The 21,410-nt window shown below is 39.5% G+C and overlaps 1 protein-coding gene across 5 annotated transcripts in view; it reads left to right on the top strand.

The window, feature by feature from the left end:
* The window catches only part of ARID5B (AT-rich interaction domain 5B), a 189,929-nt gene that overhangs the window by 81,068 nt on the left and 87,451 nt on the right, over positions 1-21,410 (top strand). For 4 of the 5 annotated variants that reach the window (XM_001093968.5, XM_028826602.2, XM_077945581.1 and 1 more), the window contains one exon: positions 15,980-16,210. The exons of the other annotated variant lie outside the window; for it this stretch is intronic. In XM_001093968.5, the coding sequence (XP_001093968.3) occupies positions 15,980-16,210 (231 nt within the window). The remainder of the gene's footprint in view (positions 1-15,979; positions 16,211-21,410) is intronic. 5 annotated transcript variants of the gene reach the window in all.

Genomic DNA, 21,410 nt, shown 5'->3' with positions numbered 1-21,410 from the left:
TGGCACAGAGTAGAAATGAAATAAAGGTTCGCTGACTGCATGATGAAAGCGTAGACATTATCCTTGAATATCTAGTTAATTACACTTAGGTTACCCTTCCTGGGATCTTGCCCTCAAATGCTGCTTGCATAGTCTCTTTCTCTCTTGAAGAGACTTCATCCGGACATTGAATGCGGCCTTCCTTGAACCGGGGTCAGTGGAGCTTGCTCATGTAGGGGCAGCAGGTGGGAGGGCCTCAGTCAGCTGAGTGAAAGGAGGAAGATGAAGGCTAAGGTTTAAGTACAGCAATCCTCCAATATATCCTCCACTCTTGCGGGCAAGGAGATTAGGCCCATCACTACCATGCATGAATGGCAGCCTCGCTGCCTTCAGGATTTACTCGAAAACCCATAGCATGACCACCAAGGTTCTCTCAGAGTTCCAAACCTATATTCCAGACACAGCACCTAAACTCCAGAGTCCTCACTGGTTCATACCAATTACAGCCCTGGGGACAGGAGATTCTCCTCTCTCCTTCGACCTTTTGAGGCATCAGGGGCAGGCAGACCCACACATCGGGCCCAGATCTATTCTCCAGGCCTCTTTAGCTGTGTGACTGTTGTTAAATTACTTAATCTCTTTTTGGCGTCAGTTTCCCCATCTGAAAAATGGGGCTCATAATAACCTCCTTAGGGCTGCCCAAAGGAGGAGAGAGAATGTTCATGACTGACACACTGGAAAGATGAATGAGTCATGGTATTTTAACCTGCCTGGAGAGTTTCTATCTATCCTTCAAAACTTAGCTTAGGGGGTTTCTGTTCCCTGCGAAGACTTTCTTCACTCTCTTTGCTATCAAGATTGTGTCTCTGCTGTGACTCTTGTCAGAAGGCTTGTTTGTATTAGGTTGGTGCAAAAGTAATTGCGGTTTTTGCAGTAATGTTTAATGGCAAAAACCGCAATTACTTTTTGCACCCACCTAATACATCTGTTCACATGCCCACCACCTTTTCTAGGCTGTACACCCCCTTTTGAAGAGGGATGGTGGCTTTTGGTCTTTATCCTCTTGCCACCTGCTACCTCCTAATCCACAGAAGGTATTCCCCTGGTGTCTGACCAGTCAATAGATGCAAGACCATTTTGATGTTAAATCCTTTTTTTTTAAACCACATATTATATTATTCCATTTATATGAAATGTCCAGAATAGGCAACTCTATACAGACAGAAAGTAGATTAGTAGTTGCCAGGGTGTTAATGAGTATGAGGTTTCCTTTTGGGGTGATGAAAATGTTCTAAATTGACTGGAGTCATGGTTGCATTGTGAATGTCCTAAAAAACATTAAATTACGTATATGTAATCCTGTAATTTTTAATCTTATCTTTTTGATGATACAGTGGGTGCAATTGTGTGAGCTACGTGTGCATGATGAGAATCAGGTGGTTGTGGACCTTTGTCCTGGGATCCAAAGAGGAGAAGTAATAGAGAGAAATAATAATACCATTGACTTCACTTAGGCTGAAATGTGCTTTCTAAGGGGTTAAAAGTAAAGAATTGTGCTGGCGAAGCGTGTTCTGTGCAATGGTCATCTGTTTTTGAGATTATCTTCCAAATAAGGCAAAACCAAGCTTCACTTAGGGATTGTTTGGAACACAGGACTGGAAGAGATTCTTTACTACTATAATCTGAAACCAGAAATTTGCATCTCATAAAATCACGAGAATTCTCAAAGCCACCAGCTCACTGGAGGGTCTCTGAGAGGTGCCTGGGAATACCATGAATCTGACAGGGCTCTTCTCAGAGGTTCGGAGTCAAGCAGAAGGCAGCTGGGGTGTGTTAAGAACACTGTGGGATTTAAAATAGTGCCAGGCAACTTGCCCCTGCCATTAGCTGAATGACCTTGGGCAAGTCATTCACCTCATTGAGGTGTCCTCATGTATAAAATGGGACTATTCTTGACAGGCCCTAAGAGAGATTCTAGGAGGATTAAATGAGTCTAAGCACATGAAAGGGCGTTATAAACGTGGAAGTGTTACACAGATGAGTGGTTATACTATGCGTAGTAAACTATTTGTAATTATAGAGTGTAAAGCAGGCTGTGTGCTGAGAACGGGAGCTGACGGGAGCAGGGTGATCGCTGTAATCAACATTTAGGTATGTTATGTCCCCAAAATGTGATCAGGGAAACACTAACTTGTTGAGGTGAGCCATGAATGACAAAAAAGTGGGGGAGGGTGAGGAAGCGGATGGGAGAGGATTTCATAGTAAAATAAATTCAGGAAAAGCAGCATCTTCCCTCCTATGCATTAAAATGTCCATTAGCATTTAAAGGCTCCAAGCTGTTTGTGTAGCTTTTTGTTAAACTCAGTGTTTCCCGTGCTATGGTGCCCCTTTGCCACATAACACTTGGTAACATACTCCCTTCTTTCTCAAGGAACTAGTGTTCCTTGGCCTCCTGGAAAACAACTTGCAAAGCAATAATCAGACAAGTACCTACGGGGCGTTTATCGTGCGCTACGTTAGCCTGACTGCTTTGCATCTTTTAACTACTGTTTAAAGACCTCCCAGGAGTCACCGTTCTTCAGGCCAGTTTACAGATTAAGAACCCAAAGAAGACTATAGAGATGGGGTTAGGGTGAAAAGAACCATGAAGACATCTGGGCACTAGGAAGAAGCAAGAGGAAGAAATTGTCCTACCTGGTGAAAGCTGCCGTCAAGGAGGAGCTGTGGCCTTGGCCAGAGCTGCCAGGCTGAAGCAGAGATGGGTAGAGAAGAAATATGACAACTTCTCTGTCTCTCCCACATGCGATCTGTTAGGTGTCTCCCATTGGCTGAACAAGCAGAAACCAGCCAGCCCATGAGGGAGCCCAATGATACAACATGCAGGGGTCACAGAGCAAGGAAGAAAGAATGGGTAATGATCCGGGAGTAGGATAAGAACAGAGGGACAGTGAATAACCAGAAAAAGAATTAACATTAATTAAGAGTCTATCATGTGCTTCGCTTGTTTCCCGGGTGTTAGGAATTCAGACATGCTACAGACCTAGCTCCTGCCCTTCAAAGAACCCATATTCTGGAAAGGAGAGTCCAGCTTGAACAAGTAAATGCAGCCAAGTGTTACAGAGTAACTGTATCTTAGAAATTAAGCTGATAGTCGTGATCCAAAATAGCAGATTTCTGGCAGCAAGACTATATTCTCTAGATCAAGGGTCAGCAGAGCCAGATAGTAAATATTTTAGATTTGTGCACCATAAGGTCTCTGTGGTAAATGCACCACTCTGTAACCACACAACTGTGCCGTTGTAGTGTAAAAGCAGCCAAAGACAATATGTAAATGAATGGGCATGACTATGTTGTAATAAAACTTTATTTACAAAAACAGGTGTTGGGCTGAATTTGGCCCATAGTTTGCCAACCCTTGCAAACAGAAATCATCTTGAAGAAATACCTAAGAGATACCCAGAACGGGGATCTGTAGCACTGGTAACTCACGGTATGAAACCCCAGAACTCTCACTGGAATTAATATATTAGTCACGAGCAACTTGTTTATTGTCTTTTATGAGGAAAGAGAAGTAGGTTTGGATGTTAGAGATTGGGGAAAGGAGGATATTTGCCGTGGAAATGTTTTTCAGCAGATGGTAGGTACTTTGGGAAAGGTGACTAAACTAGAGCCATCCTCCTCCTGTCTTACATCAGCTTACTCAGTACTAACCCTGTACAAAAAGGAAGTAAAACAGAGCATATCCGTATCATCAGCTTTCAATGATGTTCTTCCATGGTGCGCTGTGACAGCACATTAGAAGGTGCTGGAGTTTTTATATGACTGCTTTGCCGTGAGATTAAATAGTGGTTTCAGTTTCCAGTAGGTTTCATAAGTATGTCTTTCAGCTGTTAAACTACTTTTAGTAATGTGCACACTAGAAAAAGAAAGAAATACCCGTTCTGAACAACTGGGTGTCATGACAGAAAACAGAGCAGATGGTTTTGTGGACATGGCACCAAGTGAACTTGAAGCTGGTTACAGTAGGAGGATATGTTTTAACGCAGAGGAGAGGGCTCTCATGAGGTCTTATAGTTGAAGGTTTTAAGAGATTATTATTTTACTTTGAATTGATTTTATTATTCACCAGAAACCAAAGGTGGCAAGCGAGAATCTCTACTAAAATAACTATACTTGCTAACTTTGGGCCTTTGTTGGGGTTTGGGGTATCAGAACAATGAAATAACAGGCACTGTGAGGCTTTTCCTCCTGTTCTATTCTCCTCTCCTAGCTGTATTTCAGAACATCTTATCTCAAGATAGTTGGCCAAAAGGAACCTGTGCCCAGAAGAACCTCATTTTTCCGAGGTGCCTCTTTATACCCAGGACACGATGATTTTCAAATTTCTTTTCAGGCAGACGCTCTAAAGAGAGCTATGCTGTTCAATATGGTAGCCACTAGCCACCTGTGGTGACTAAGCCCTTGCAATGTGGCTTGTCCACTTCAAGAGATGCTATAAATGTAAAATACACACTATATTTTGAAAGCTTACTATAAAAAATAATGTAAATATGTCACTAGTGATCTTCTCTTTTTCTTTTTGTTTTTCTTTTTTTTTTTTTTTTTTTTTTTTTGAGTCTCGCACTGTCACCCAGGCTGGAGTGCAATGGCGCGATCTCAGCTCACGGCAACCTCTGCCTCTTGGGTTTAAGTGATTCTCCTGCCTCAGCCTCCCCAGTAGCTGGGACTACAGGCATATGCCACAATGCCTGGCTAATTTTTTTGTATTTTTATTAGAGACAGGGTTTCGCCACGTTAGCCAGGATGGTCTTGATCGCCTGACCTCATGATCCGCCTGCTTCAGCCTCCCAAAGTGCTGGGATTACAGGCGTAAGCCACCATGCCCTACCAGTAATCATTTCTATTGATCATATGTTAAAATAATATTTTGGATATACTGGTTACACAAAATAGCTTACTAAAGTTAATTTCACCTGTTTTCTGTTTACATTTTTAGTGTGTTAATTATAAGTTGGCTCACATTATGTTTCTATTGAATAATGCTACTCTAAAAGAGTTTTGAAAAAAAGAATCCATGATGTATTTCCTTTGCCCAGTTTTGAGTAGACATCTACATTTTTAATCACGTTTGGATAAATTTTGTGTTAATAAGTAAAAAATGTTAAACATGATAGGGAATGACACAAGATGGTGATTATAACTGGAAGAAACGTTACATATGATTTGACAAAAATCTGAAGTTTAAAATCTGTGTTTAATAAAGCACGACAGTTCTAAAATAAATTATCTAAAATTTTTATCCATAGGTTTATACAGTTTATGTCAAAAAATCTGGTAGCCTTGCAGCGCATTCCAGCTACACTTTCATGGACCAGCATCATTAACCTTTATTGGTTTGGCTTTTCTGAATTTACAGCATCCTAACACAGGCCAAAGTACTCTATTTCTAATGCTGAGCTTCCTCTTGAACAGAACTGTGTGCAAGAAGGGAAAGATCAGAAGCCTATGGCTTGAGGTTCCTTGATAGATCAATAAAGGAAGCGTCTCCAAAACCAATATTTTGATTTGACTCTTTAGTGCTCATAATAGGAGTAGGGATGGAGGATGGGTGAAGAAGGAGATGGGCTGTTCTGATTGCTGGCTCATTCTTGGGCAGATGCATTACGGAGTGGAGTAATAACTAAGTTGAAGATCAGTCCCATTCCTATGTAGGTTCCCTTTAAAAAGTCTTCTCGTACCCTCAAAGGAGAGATTCACCATTTTGAAGACCACTGATTTAAGATGAGTCACTGACAGAGGCAAGAGGCCTTTTCCCTTCTTTCCTTGTTGAGCTGCCCCAGAAGCCCTGCGGTAAGATGAAGGAAAACAGTGCAACCTATAAAAATGCTCTTGACACAGATGTTAGCTCCCAGAAGTCAGTGCAGTTGCAGAGGTGGCTCAGCACTTAGAGCATGGTGGACAAACTCCTCAAGTGGTGAGATTATTTTGCTTTTTAAAGTCACTAAAATGAGATGACGGCCTAACCACATGACCCTTTGTCTACAAAAGGCCTGCCAGGCAGTGGCTACAGTGATGTTGGGCAGATAACCTTCTCCAGATTCCTTCAGACTTTTAGAAAGTGCCTTTGGGTCAGAGTCTACGGTGAACTAATGACATGACTGCTCTTACCCTTTGGAAGAAGGCTCAGATGTCTATTGCAGCACTGTTTGTAGGCAGTTACATTTGTCAGCATTCTCAAAGGTCTAGGAGGGATACCAAGGAATTAGGACACTGATTCTGTGCCCTACAGGATATATTCTAGTTGTGGATTGGAGAGACACCACTTTTCCTCCCCAGAGCAACCAAGCATGCATCTCCACAGAAAATATAACCCTTCCCAGCTGTTCCCTTCTTTCTCATTGTTGCGTAAAATAGACATAACATAAAATTTATTATTTTAACCATTTTTAAGTGCACAATTCAGTGGCATTAAGTACATTCACAATATTGTGTAACTGTCATCACTATTTCTAGAACTTTTTCATCATTCCAAACAGAAACTTTGTACGCATTAAGCAATAGCTCTTCATTCTTTCCAACCCTCCTAAACCCCCTGCACCTAGCAACCTCTATTCTATTTTCTGTCTCTATGAATCACCCTGTTTTGCGAGTCCACTTTTAAATGCCTCGTATAAGTGCAATCACAATATTTATCATACACGCACACACACACCCCCCAAATTTTATATGTTCATCTATTGAGAAACTGGTGGGTTGTTTCTACCTTTTGTCTATTTTGTGATAATTCTACAATCAACATTGGTATGTAAATATCTGTTTTTGAGTCCTTGTTTTTAATTCTTTGGAGTATATACCTAGGAGTGGAATTATCACATGGCGATTCTGTATATAACTTTTTAAGGAAGTCTTTCATCATGGCTGCACCATTTTACATTCCCACCAACAATGCACAGGGGTTCCTATTTCTCCACATCCTTGCCGACACTTGGGATTTTTTTGTTTTCATTTTTATAATAGTCATCCTAGTGGGTGTGAAGTAGTGTCTCACTGTGGTTTTGCTTCTCATTTCCCTAATGAAGAGCATTTTTTAAGATGCCATTTATATATATTCCTTGGAGAATCATCAACGTCCTTTGCCATTTTTAAGTGGGTTTGTCTTTTTGTTACTGAGTTGCAGGAGTTCTTTATGTATTCTAGTTATTAATCCCTTATCAGGTATATGCTTTGCAAATATTTTCCCACTCTCCGAGACTATCTTTTCACTTTATTGATAGTGTCCTTTAATGCACAAAAGCTTTTAATTTTGATGAAGTCCAATTATCTATTTTTTGTTGTTTCCATATGTGCTTTTGGTATCATGGTTAAAAAACCATTGTAGAGGCCAGGCACGGTGGCTCACGCCTGTAATCCCAGCATTTTGGGAGGCTGAGGTGGGCAGATCACCTCAGGTTGAGAGTTCAAGACCAGCTTGAACACCATGGAGAAACCCCATCTCTACTAAAAATACAAAAAAATTAGCCGGGCTTGGTGGCACGTGTCTGTAATCCCAGCTACTGGGGAGGCTGAGGTAGGAGAATTGCTTGAACCCAGGAGGTGGAGGTTGCCGTGAGCTGAGATCATGCTTGGCACTCCAGCCTGGGCAACAAGAACGAAACTCTGTCTCAAAAAAAAAAAAAAAGAAAGAAAAAAGAAACGTGAATGGCTGACTATAGCATAAAGGGTTAACCCATGTGACGGGGAAGGAAGTTAAGGTAGTTCAGGTCCCATAGAATAACACCTCATATGTGCTAACAACTTTACCTACATGTCAATCTGGCTATGAAGTCTCACCTATTGCATTATCCCTGTCTAGTGTGACATTTAAATTTGGCTGAGATGAACTCTATGGCAATAAGCTGCAAAATTCTCAAGATAAAAAGTGGCTCCTGGTGGTGGCTTAAGAATTCAGTGACCGTTTGGGACAACCTTGGAGGTGGAGCTGGCTTTCTTCCCACTGAGTTCATTTGTTACTCAGAGTGATGGCATTGTTTGGTTATAGTTTAGCTTTGTGATGTTTTTTTCTTGAGTGATGAAGCAATAGTAAGGGCAAATACTGATAGTAACATTTTGATACATATTTTTATATTTGTGTATGCCTCTATTTTAAGTGGTTTGCTTTTGGAAACAGCTGGTTCAAACCCTTGGTTTTGCGTTTGAAATATTCTTTGTTTGCATCCATGCACTGATATATTTTTCCCACATTTACTTTTTTTTTAAGTTCTCCAGTGATGTTTTTGTTGCCTATCCTGGGAAGATCTGTGTTTCCATTTATCAAAACAAATGGCAAGCTGGGGACCATTTAAAGTAGTTTTTTTTTTTTAGTTAATAAAGTCAAGCCAATCTCCTTGTTCTGTTATGTTAAAAGTACATTATCTTTTTATTGCCAGTTCTGTATGGCTAGGTCTGTTTTCTGTCTCAGCAATCTCAGGTCTGCCCCACTTGCTTACTGTGTAGAGAATTACAAAATCATTAAGGGTGGGGCAGTACCAGCTGACTTACAGTACAAACCATTTCTCAAAATAACCACAACAGTGCAATACTGATGTGTAATTTACGTCACAGTTTGTTTTTATGAAATCGTTTGTGGCATTTTCATTTCTATTCCGGATGGAATCTTGTTCTCTTTCCCTTTTAATCAGGCATTTAATTTATTTTTATTATTAATATTTTCCACTCCTTGTTTTGGCATGTCTCCAATTTAATAGCTTTGATGAGGAGGGGAGACACAGACACACACACACACACACACAGACACACACACACACACACACAGACACACACACACAAAACTGATCTTCCCTGACTCCGTCTCTTCAACGTCAGTTTAACTGCAAATGTGTTTTCCCCTTTGATGTGTACTAACTTTGGGTACTAAGTTTACTGCCTTAAGAGAGATTGAAAAATACGGCAGGACACAGTACACATTTACATAGAGCTGTAACCACGAATTGATAAAGTTGATGTACAACTTTGGAATTTTAAACACTTTCAACCAATTCAAGCTATTTAGTCATATGCTCTGCTGCATTTTCCTTTTACAAATGTCTTTCTGTATAATGTCCTGTAATTAGAACAGGAAATCATTGAGTAACTGCAAGATGAATAAGAGCACTTAGACTGAAAGGAAAATTACCTTCCGAGAAATTATATTCTTTTTTTTTTTTTCTTCATGTTACAATGTTGGTAATGATAGTAACAGCTGTAGCTACTCTTATCTGTAGAATTTTCATGCTTAGGTTTTCTGGAATAAAAATTTCATTTTCAGTAATAATAAAAAATGCATGGACAGAAAATAGGAAATGCCTAATTATGACAAATATTCAGTGTCACAACAGAGCAGCAATTAAATGGAAACTTCAATGTAATTGTCAATAGCAGTAAGAATTGGAATACGGCCAGGTATATAAAGTTGGTGCTTCGCCGTTGGTTGGTTGCTAGGAGCACAGTGAAAAGTGTAAAGCTTTGAGAAAAGAATGTCTAATGTAATAAAGTAACAGGAGGAAGCATAAATCATTGTGAGAACCTCACATATTGACATTATTTTGCTTAAATTGTTTCAAAACTAGACATCAAGTTTTATAACATGAGCACATTCTTATTTGCTTTAAAAAAAAAGGAGAAAGAAAATTGTATGCTGTCTTTGAAGCACAAGGGACATTGTGTCTCAAACTTAGCCTTCATACATATTTGGAATCTTTTAAGTGAAAATCTTTAAATGTTTGTTTCTATTGGCATCCAAATGCATTTGCCTTAATACGATTAAGAGAACTAAAGGGCAAAATACTTGGCAGATTTTTCAGTTGAGGTAATTAGGTGCAGGAAGGAACATGCATATTTTTTCCACTAGGCTCTATAAAATCCTGGGGCGAAGGTTTTTTTTAAAGATTTTTTTTTAAAGAAAACTTACTGATGTTAAAAGTAGATTATAGTGGTTTTCAGTAAGCATATTAGTGTGATGTTTCCGAAACAAGCCTCCCCTCACCCCAAGAATGAAAAAGAAAGTTACCTTTCTAAATTGTTGTGTAAGAGATAAAAGCAAATTTCTCCTCTGGAATTTATGTTTTCAGACTCTGTGCATTTGGCCGCCATTATCTATTTTCAAAAAATAGCATTATGGATATTTGAAAGTCAATGCTCCATTAATTCATTGTGTTTGCTATTTCATGCATCTCTCTTTGTACAAAGACAACTTGAGCAACGTGCTATTCAGAATGAAGGCCTGCTCTTACCCTTTCTACCCGACCCCTTCCCCACCCCCAGCCCAACTCTGAGGATTAAAGCAATGGTATACAGTTACTGTTTGAAAAGCTTGGGTGGAGTCTCAAGTTATAATTACAGTTTCTCTGTGGAATTCTGTTTCGGACTTTGAAATATATAAATAAGTAAAAAATTGACATTGAGAGAGGTTAACAAAACGTGTAATTATGATATAAGCACAGGATTAGAGTCATTTTGGTTGAGCATTACAAGCAGTGTACTTTAGGTATTAACTTTTAATAGGCAAAGTTCTTTTTATTGAAGTTGAAATGAGGTTTAGTAATGTTGGGTCTCTTATTCCCTGTGAATGTTTCATTTTAAAATAGGCACTCACTTTTTTTTTTTTTTTTTTTTTTTTTGGTATGGGAGAAACTGAGGAATGGGATGACATTTTAATAGAATATCATAATTATGGTCTAAAATTTCAGTCTTGGGTACTAGCAATTTATTACAGATCATTTTCTGTTGACTGAAATCAAGTAATGTATATATAACCCAACCAGCTACGTCCAACTAGAGTGTGTTAGAAGAATACTACTAGGGTAGTACTTTGATTTCTTTTTCTCTGTGGGTGTGGTTGAAAGAAAATCTTTGTTCCAGGAACACTTTGTTTGTCTTTTACAAAACAAATGTGCAATTTATTCATTCTTAGATTTAATCTATCTGCTTTCCCTATTATGAATTGGAAGGGGGAAAATATCTTACACAGCATTTATTGGCAGCCCTTGTTTCATGGGTAACTTTGCACAGGAGTGTTTACTTATGTGTATATGAACTGCGTGAGCAAGAAAAAAGTATCTGAGGAATTTAAATAATTCTTGAAAGGACTGCTTGGCTTTATTTGTTTCCTGGTGTACTAGGGCAAAATAAAATATGCCAGCCATTGAACACTTTAATATTTTTATAGCTGTATCAGAAGGAAGTTAATTTAATGCAAAGGCTTAGGAGGCAGTTTTAGGATCATAGAATTTTAGATCTGGAAAGCTGTCCCCAAACTCAAAATTTTATACCCTGTTATACACACCTTTCATGTAATGTTGACCATATTTTGTTTTGAGGGGGAAAAAAAAATGTTTTCTCCAATAAAATAAACTACAAAGAAGAGACCTGGACGTGGGATGTTTTTACTCAGTGAAACTTCAACCTAGCTTCAACCTTGGCTTTTCCGGATCCCACTTTGACTCTGTATTTTTCCCTTTTACTTTTCACTTAGAATGCTTTGTAAACTTTCCTAGGAGTCCTCAAGGTCTCATGGGCTTTCTCCAGTTTGGTAAATATTAAAGGCAACTCCTCTGGGGACGTCTAAGTGCAAGGTTGGAAATCTTCCTCTGTCCAAACAATGCCAAAATTCTGATCCAAATGGGCGGTTCTGTTCGTAAGCAACAAAGTTATCATTTTTTGTTTTGGCCCCACCAAGCATTGCCACATTAGACCAAGCCCCAGCTATGCCTGTAGCCTCTTAGTGTGTGGAAGGAGGTTGATGAAAGGTAGGGGTTCTAGGCTGGCAACACATAGAGTTGGGACTATTTCCTGCCACATGCATAGAAAGTAGAAAGTTAAGGTATATGAATGATATATCAATAATGTTAAATCATTACAGTGGGAATTGCAGTGTTCCAAAATAATAAATAACAAGCTAACAGAATTTTGGCTTCCAACTGGCTGAATTCTACAGTCTTCCACCAAACAGAAGTCTTAGATTTGACTTGATCAGAGGCCACCATCCTCATCCCTAATAGTGTAAACCAGTTAAATCTCTGTTATTATTATTACTATTATTATTTGAGACATTTTATCCTAATGAAAAGTCCATCAAACTTGGAGTTCAAAGATTGGGTTATAAATCCCAGCTACTCGGGAGGCAGAGGTAGGAGGATTGCTTGGGCCCAGGAATTTGAGTCCAGCCTGAGGAACAGAGAGAGGCCCATCTCAAAAAAAAAAGAAGAGAGAGAGAAAGAGAAGAGAAAAGAAAGGAAAAGAAAGAAAGAAAGAAAAAGGATTGGGTGGTTATAGTCTCAAATTGGGGAATATTAACAAGTAGTAATGGCACTAATAGGGTTGTTGCGAGGAACAAAAGAGATGTGAAAATGCTGTATAAAAAACCTTTGTAAATTTTAGTGTTTTATTATCAGCACTGGAGATAGCATTAATACTTGCTTTCTAAACGGGAAAACAGTCTCTCCGTTTCTCATATTTCTAGTTAAGAGGGATTTGAAAATGTGCTGTCTTCTGTGATATCTATAACAATCCTGAAAAAGTGGCAGCGAGAAGAGAATTTGGTTCTTTGTTCTATGTACTGGGGGGTTAGGAGAGAAATAAGAATTTTTTAAAACTCTGACAACTTTAAATATATATATATTTAATATTATGTATTTAATATATATATTTGTATATATATTTATACATCTATTTATATATAAATATATATTTATATATATAAAATTTATATATAAAATTTAAATATATATATATTTGTGAGATATATATATCTCTGTCTCACAAAACCCAAACTAACTACCTTACTTTAAGTCTTTGCAAAAAAGTAAACTCAGAGTTACTGGTTTCAAAGTTTAGTGTGCACGAGCCACTTGGGATGCTTGTTGAAAAGGTAAATTCCTAGACCCCAGCCTTGGAGATGCTGAACCACTGGTTCTCGACCGCACAGTATCTGTTTCTGATGCAGACATTCCCAGGACCGCTATTAGCAACACTGTCTCCAGAACGCACAGACAGTTGTAGGAGTTGAGAGTAGGGGGAACTTGCTGCTTTTCTTCCAACAGAAAGAGAAGGATTCATGACTTGGCTAGTGTTTTGGGTACTGTGTGACCTAAATGTTTTGAGCTAGGATGAGGTGGAGAGAAAAAAAAATAGGTCATTTCTAGGCGCAGAAGATTGCCAGGGAGCCAACTCCATCCAGAACAGAGAATTGGGAAGCACTTAGAGATGGCATCATCATGAAAAATGGTTAGAGAAAAAAATAAAATGAGAATGAAAGGATATGAAGGAAGTAAAGTGGTCCCAAGAGTCCAGGTGGCATCTTCCGTGAAACTTACTCTGAAACTGTTCATTTATTTTCCTTCAACCTGAGAGCACACACATTTTTCTCCATTTTATTTCAAGAACACTTGGAGAAATTGATGCACCTTTACCTCCATCATAGAAAGCTAGTTGCACAACCAAGATAGAATTTTGGAATCAACAGGTATTTTCAGGCACAGTATTTACTACATATAGGAGAGGGTATTAAGTGCTACGAGCTTGCTATGAGGGGTAGCCCTGGCAGTTCATGGTTATATGCCTGTCTCTCATTAACAATGTCTTAGACAAATCGAGTAGAATACAAATCGAGTGTAATAATACAATTGACACGTTGGGGGCTGCTTCTTGAAATAGCGCTTAAAAACTCTGGAGAACTGACAGCATTTGAATATTTTTGCTAAAACTTTTTGTGCTTTAGCTATATAAAAACACAGTTTTGAACCCAAAGTTTGAACTTAGCGTCTTGGTCTGCTGTGAAAATCTCAGATGGGCATGTCTTGGGACATATCAGCATCTCAAAACTAGTTTGCATTTGGGGACTTGCCTTTAAGGTAAACATATTTCCTCCTAATTAAGTGTGCCAGCTGACAAAGCAGCTATCCACAGACCAGGCAGGAGTTGAAGACGTGTACACTGTTAAAAGATGTCATCTTGTAAGCAGCTAAACATCTCCATCCGTGGAAAAGCCGCCAGCCTGAGGAACTAAGTGAGCATAATTAGAAATACATCTGGGTATTGGCCTCCTATCTGAAAAGGTCACATGCACACCTTCCGTGGGTACTGGTTATGTTCCATCATTATGTTTCGTCCTTGCTCATTCGTCTCCCACTGGTTACCAGATGGCCATGATAACGTCGGTATCCTTAACAACTGTCTAGTGCAATTCCCTGCAGCATGGTAAGGGCTTGAAATATTGAGTGTTTTCCCTTTGGAGAAGCAAGTGACATGTCTGGGAATTGCTTACAACCGCTCTGATGGGGTGGTTGCAGAGTGATGGCAAACTGGGTCAGGGAGCCTAAATTCAGCTTGATGTTGTACAGGTGGAGGCCACCAAAGCACGGTGTTTGCCATTTCTCAAGCTTAAGATGAAGGAAGGCTTCATCCATGCAGAATCTGGTGTTTACAAATTAGCACAAAATCAAGTGAGGTATAAATAAGCGTTAAGATCATTGTAAGAGGAAGCTTCGCTAAATTTGCTGAAATGTTCCCCTGAGTTAAGGTGGTTTTGATAGAACTCTCTCACAAGGATGCTTAGGGAGTCCTCCCAGCATGGTTCTCTGAGGTGTGCCAAGTTACCAGATGGATTTGAGGAACATTAGAAGAGAAGGGGTATGGGTGTGGGGAGGATGGAGAAGGTGGGTGTATCAATCAAGTTGGGCTAGATCATGCTGCAATAACAAATGACCCCCAAATCACCATTGCTTTAGAACAACAAAGGTTTATTTTCTGCTTATGTTATATGTCTCTTCTGGATCAACCAGGGGTTCTGCTTCATGTTAATTTTACTCCAAGACCCATACTGGCAGAGTTGCCACTATCTGGAACATCATAGATGGTCACATCAAAGACGAAGGAAGATTGTGGTCAGTGGCACACTGGGTCTTAAAGCAATCACCCACTTCTGTCATATCTCATTGGCCAAGGAAAGTCAGAAGGCCATTGGCCTCCAAGAGAGTGAGGCACACAGGCTTTCCACAGGCCCAAAAGGAGAACAGGAAATAGCTGCTAAACAGCACTCATGACCCCAGAGCAGATGGTGATGCCTTTTAGACCCATGGACATCTTTGGGGCCAGATGACCTATTGAGAGGCTTCAAGCATTGAAAAGATGATACAGATGCTTGTCGACTTTCTATGGAGTTACATTCCAACAAACCAATTGTGAGCTGAAAATATCAAGCCGAAAAGGCATTGAATACACCCAACCTACTGAACACATAGCTTTCCTAGCCTACCTTAAACGTGCTTGGAACATTTACTGTAGCCTACAGTTGGGCAAAATCATCTGGCAACACAGTATACTGTAGAGTACCAGTGTTCACCCTCTTGATCTCGTGGCTGGCTGGGAGCTGCTGCCCACTACCCCTGTCGAGCCTTACAAGAGAGTGTCCTACTGCATATCCACAGCCCAGGAAAAGATGAAAATTCAAAATACAAAGTATGCTTTCTACTGAATGCATGTTGCTTTTGTACGATAATAAAGTCATGGAATCTTACGTGGAACCATCATTCAGTTGAGGATCATCTGTATAATCCAATATAAGAGCAATTCCAAACTAGAAATAAATATAAAGAAGCCCAGCAAAGTTCTGCCTTTCCCTATGATGATGACGACTTTAATGTTTCAAAAAATGAAGATTCTTTCAAAACAGTTTTTGGGTCTTGCTGCTTGCTGATGACACAGATATTGCTTACTGTGTCTAGAGGGCCAGCCTACTCTTTTCTTTTCTCTATAAGAAGGTCCACTGTGCAGGTAGCCTGAAGCATATTCTGTGGGGCTGGATGGGTGAGGTGGGGCCGGGAGGATGCTGGCATCCCCCAGACTGTAACAAGGATGAGAGTCTTTTTAGTCCCAAACCAGAAGTGATTATTGAAATTATACCATGGCCATGAAAGTTCTTTGTCAGAGGGAAGAGGGTAATGGAAGTGTTTTCTCGTTTGTCTAGGGGAGGACGAGGAAGAAACGAACGTGATAGTTCTCAGCTACCCCCAGTACTGCCGGTACCGCTCGATGCTGAAACGCATCCAGGATAAGCCATCTTCCATTCTAACGGACCAGTTTGCATTGGCCCTGGGGGGCATTGCAGTGGTCAGCAGGAACCCTCAGATCCTGTACTGTCGGGACACCTTTGACCACCCGACTCTCATAGAAAACGAGAGTATATGCGATGAGTTTGGTGAGTCTTTTTTTTTTCCTACCTGATACTTGTGCGTGTGTGCCTAGTTGTTTTCAGTTCTTCTGAAGAGCGGTGATGGGGAACGGGGCTCACTTTCACAAGCCCCATGTGCTGCCCCATCCCTCCCATCCCCCACATTATTGCGGCATAAGGTGTCATTGCCTCCTTCACAGCCTCTGTTTACCATGAGTAAGAGATGATTATTTAGAATTTGTTGTTCAGTGTAGTCTGAAGTTGCTTGGTCGACCTTGAAATTGGACTTTAGGACAGGAAGCTTTCATGTTAGTCCTTTCTCAAAAGGCTTTGTCTATTCACGTGCTTTTTTATTTAACCAGTCACTCTCTTTTCATTGTTATAAGGCATTATAAAATGCACCAATGGTAAACAGTGGATAGATAAATAGATACAAAGAAAACAACTTCAGTACTGTATGGTGGATAAATAGGTAACCACTTCAGTCCTGTACAGTAGATAGACACATAGAGAGATGGTAGGTAGATAGATAGATAGATAGATAGATAGATAGATAGATAGATGGATGGATGGATGGATGGATGGATGGATGGATGGATAGATAGATAGATAGATAGATAGATAGATAGATAGATAGATAGATAGATAGATGGATGGATAGATAGATAGATAGATAGATAAAGATAGATAGATAGATAGATGGATGATTGGTAATAGATCTCCATGTCCTGAATATTTTCATATACTCATACATACACACACACACACACACACACACACATACGTGTGCACGCACATTGTGCCCACCAAAGATGGATACATGCACACATATCTTAATCCACATCTCTGCCTAGCTAACCGGTCACGTGTCTCTACATGTAGACAGAGCGGGAGGAGAAGAAGATATCACATCACCAGTTGGGGAAGCCTTATGTGATGCAGTAGATGGCGAGATGCAAGCCAAGATAGTCGTTCTCTTACATTATCACTTTCTCATCTGTTTGTTGAAGAGATTGGATCATATCAGTGGTTTTCAGCGGGCTGGGCAGGGATGTCAGAATACCCTGGGGTAGCCTTATCAAACTGCTTGTGTTCCTGGGAATTTCTATACTTAGAGGCGTGAACACTACAGCTCTCACCCTACCCCTTCTCTGGAATCACTACCACAGAGTGACTGCTGGGATGGCTGAGCCCTGCTGAATCCCTCATGGCTACCTGGGTGAAGAAGAGGTTGAGACCCTTAGCCTGGAGAGAGCATAGGGTCCCTTTGAACTGAAACATTCCTTGATTTTGTCGGCTGACGTTTTTCCGAGAATCCCTAGTTGGCAGATTATCCAGATTCAGGTTACTCTGCTTATCTTTTGCAGATCTTGGTATGGTTTCAGGAGTCCACTGTGGCCTCTTAAATTTGATTTTTCATGATTTCAACAGCCCTGGTGCTGCTGCTGGAGAAATTTTGCAAGTAGATATGTGAACAGAGTTGAGGCGAGGATGAGGAGATGGCATATGATGATCAAGAAGGAAAGGAAGAGAGAGAGGAAGGGGAACCAAATGATCTAAGTCCATTAGATTTTAAGAGCCATGACATTTTTTTCCCTCTAAATTGTTTTTTTGGGTATCTTTCACAACTCTGGCTTATCAAATGACTGTCATTCTGTAAGAGGGCAAAACTATTAGTATTTATTTTTTTCATCTTCAAAGAAATTGATTTATTGTTATATTTTTAGTATTCAAATATCCTTTGACTTCAAGTAGATACATGTAGGCAATACATTTTTTACAATGCCCTCTCTTTTCAGATCAGCATTTACATATCTTCCCTGTTCAATACCTGTGTTTGAGTTTTTCTTCCACGTGCCCGGCTCCCAAACGTTGCTTCCTACTTGCCGCTCAAGAGGTCTCTAAATTCCTGACACAGAATAAAACCGAAAGCATGTGTTCCCTCATTTAAGAGTGTTCAAAATTAGAGTTTCACAATGTAATATGAGGAAAAAAATGTTTTAACCTTTTTGGCTAATTTAAGAATTATTAGTCATTGAGTTTCAAAGCTGTTGCATCTAGAATTGGTAATAGAAAGAAGTTCCAATTTAACAGTGATCACAATGGTTGAGAGTTACTAAATTAGTTTTAAATGTTCTCACAAACACAAGCGTCTGACTTTTGAATGTTTTCCTGAACTTTCTTCTGGTATAGCTAATTTTAATGCTGTTTTTCTTCTCCAGCCTCTTAAAGTGGAAGCTTTCTTTTGGAATAAAGGTACCTTTAGAGACCTTCTAGATGGCTAGTTTAATAATTAGAGTATTAGACCTTTTTTAGTTGTTTGTACTTCAAATAGTTTGTACTTCTTAAAGTCTTTCATGTTAGTAAGTGGACCAACAAGCTTATTTTGAGCAGATTTGAGCAGCTTCACTAACATCCCTCCCCACCGTCCCACTTTCAGTCACAACCTAAATTTCCAAAGAGCACCCTTTTAAATCTCCAACTGGTTGCATTTGAAATTGACATGGGTTAAAGTGTTTGTTAAAATGTGGCATTGAGTTTCTCCAACCAACTAACAGTTGGTGGAAGAACATAAATTTAATTAGTGACTAGCATTAAACAAATGTTCCTAATATTAAACACTGCCAGATGACTGAAACACTTCTGTCAGATTACCGAGAGTGCCAGGGGGCCCACAGATGAATTTTCTACACAGTATATATTCTGTACCACACGTTTGGTGACTTCAGTAATTGGTCAAATGTAATTTAGGTAACAGTATGCCTAGGCTGTAAAAATCAAATTTTATTGGCCATATCACCAGGTGGATGAATGGTAGAGCTGATGGCAAAGAGTTTATAGCATTTAGCAGCTACACCTTTGACACATGAAATTCATAAATTGCCATAAAATACCTCCAAGGTCCTTCTCAAAAGGACACTGTTTGCTTTCCTTGATTGAATAATGTTTATTTTATTAACTAATATACTTTTTGCTTTCTTTTATTAAATGCGATTATGGAGTGGGGGGTGGGAGGAGGTGTTCGAAAGATAAATAAAACTTGGTTCTTGCTAGTTTTGAGAATTTAAAATCTAATTGGGGAAGACAGGATTAACACACCTGAAAGGTTAACTAATGTTACAAGAAAGTCAATGATTAAGTATTTGATGAGTGTTGCAGAAAGCAAGTGTGGTAGGAATTTAGCAGTGGGCTGGGAGGTGGATAGAGATGGCATTCTTGGTGAGGGGTCAGGGAAAGCCTCGTGAAAAAGGCAGGGTTTGATCTGGTTTTAAAAGATAGGGAGCGGGTTAATAACGACTCATTTCTAATTTAAAAAACTATTGGAAATGTGTAGATTGTTTAAAACTCATGTTCTGACCTTCAATTTTGGGTAAAGGCTGCCTTCACCCTGGATCAACTGTTGGTCTGTCTTAGGTTTGTTCTGCCTCTAGTCACTATCCTTTGGGTGCGTTTCATAAATGGCCTGATGTCCTCTCTACCTGTGGGACACACATGTGACTCAATGACCAAGCCTGGCAAGAACCCAGGCTGTGACTTTGGAGCTGGGGCTGGCTTTTCATCTTGGATAGGAATGAGTCTGAGTTTTCTCTGTGTGCCTTAGAGCTTACCTGCATTCCCTGGATTCATCTCTGAAAATAGACTTTGCATTGTGGGATGACCTTGCCCAACTGCCCATACACCCCTGCCCCCCCACCAATCTCCGCTGCTGTTTTAATGTTGTCCACTGAATAACAAGTTTAATTGAACAATAAAAGTAAGGCTTTTAAATCTGTAATGAGTCCCTGTAAATAAATTCTCTGTGGAATTTTATGAAGCTATTTAATGAAAAGTTTGATTAGAAACTATTAAAGAAAAATAGAATAGATGAAATTTCATCATTTAATCCAACATTACAGTAGCGTCATTTTGATTTTTATTTACATTGAGATATTCAGAATTGAGTAAATATATCCTGGTTTTAATTAACTATCCTCCTTACTTGGAAAAGGTTATTTTAGGCTTGAAGGGTTTTGATAGCATACCATCTGCTTTCTTCACTGTATTTTATTCAGGTCCCTTCCTTGCTTACAGAGCTGTGCAATGTCTAAACCTATGACATAAGCATAAATTGAATCGTATTAATGGTAGGTGATTGAAAAGCTTCAGTCTCGACATCCTGCTTGCATTCTTCCATCTTGTCAGTTACACTGCTCTTAAAGGCAATATGCTCTTTTCTTAGCACAAGAGAATTGACTATTTTTAAAACGAAAGCAACAGACTCCCCATTAAAGCATTATGAAAACTCATTGTATTGCGCATGCAATTAGGAAATGAGCTTGTAATACCAATGAGGGGAAAGTGATGTGAATGGCAATTTTTTCTTCATAAGAATCTTTATTCTGTGCATAATTCCTGCCTCCACCGTCCTGTTAGAATAGCTTAACATCAAGCGTTCTCCAACAACCCCTACCTTGCTTTTACCTTTTTTAATGATTCCTCTTTTGTAAAATGCATACTGTCATTTATATTGTGTTATTTTCTATGCCATAGAAAAAACAAACACATACAAACATTGTTGTCTATTTTTGTTGTTAGAACAATAAAATGTCCACCACTTTGTAATGCACAGTGTTTACATTAATATCACACAGAATGATTTCACATGTGTGAAGTGTTGACAGCTAAATCCAAACAGAGGCACACTCAGTACAGTAGATAAATGGATAACTTTAAGGTACTGGCTTCCATCAAAGATATGTAAGGCAGCTCAATATACATAAATGAGATGAAATCAGTTATTCAAGGTGTGTGGGACTAAATGGATTAAGAAATGGTTGACTTAAAAAAGAGATAACAGTTTATTTTGGTCTGAGGTTTGATTTGCGAAGAAGCATAGGAAGTTGAAGTTGCGCTTCTAAGTCTTTTGGCAGTTGGGGTGTGTGTGTGTGTGATGGGATGGGGTTAAAGGAAAGTTGTGGTAATTCACCAGGAAAGAAAAGAGATGAGTTGGCCTGTCATCAGGTGTTTTGTCCATGTGCAGACACCATGAGCTCTGATCTTCAGGGAGAAGGGGTTGGCTGTGTCAATATGAAAATACACATTCTGCTGGGGACCAGAAAGGAGGGACAGCAGGGGATAGTGAAAGAGTGCTAAGCTTAGAGGCAGATAGCCCAGGTTTAAATCAGGGCTCAACCATCTGATTCTTGTGCCTCTGGGCAAGTGACATAAGGTCCCTCACTTGCCCCAT

Source organism: Macaca mulatta, chromosome 9, assembly GCF_049350105.2.
Source record: "Macaca mulatta isolate MMU2019108-1 chromosome 9, T2T-MMU8v2.0, whole genome shotgun sequence".
Classification (NCBI taxonomy): Eukaryota; Metazoa; Chordata; class Mammalia; order Primates; family Cercopithecidae; genus Macaca; species Macaca mulatta.
This window is presented reverse-complemented; position numbering and strand designations above follow the sequence as displayed.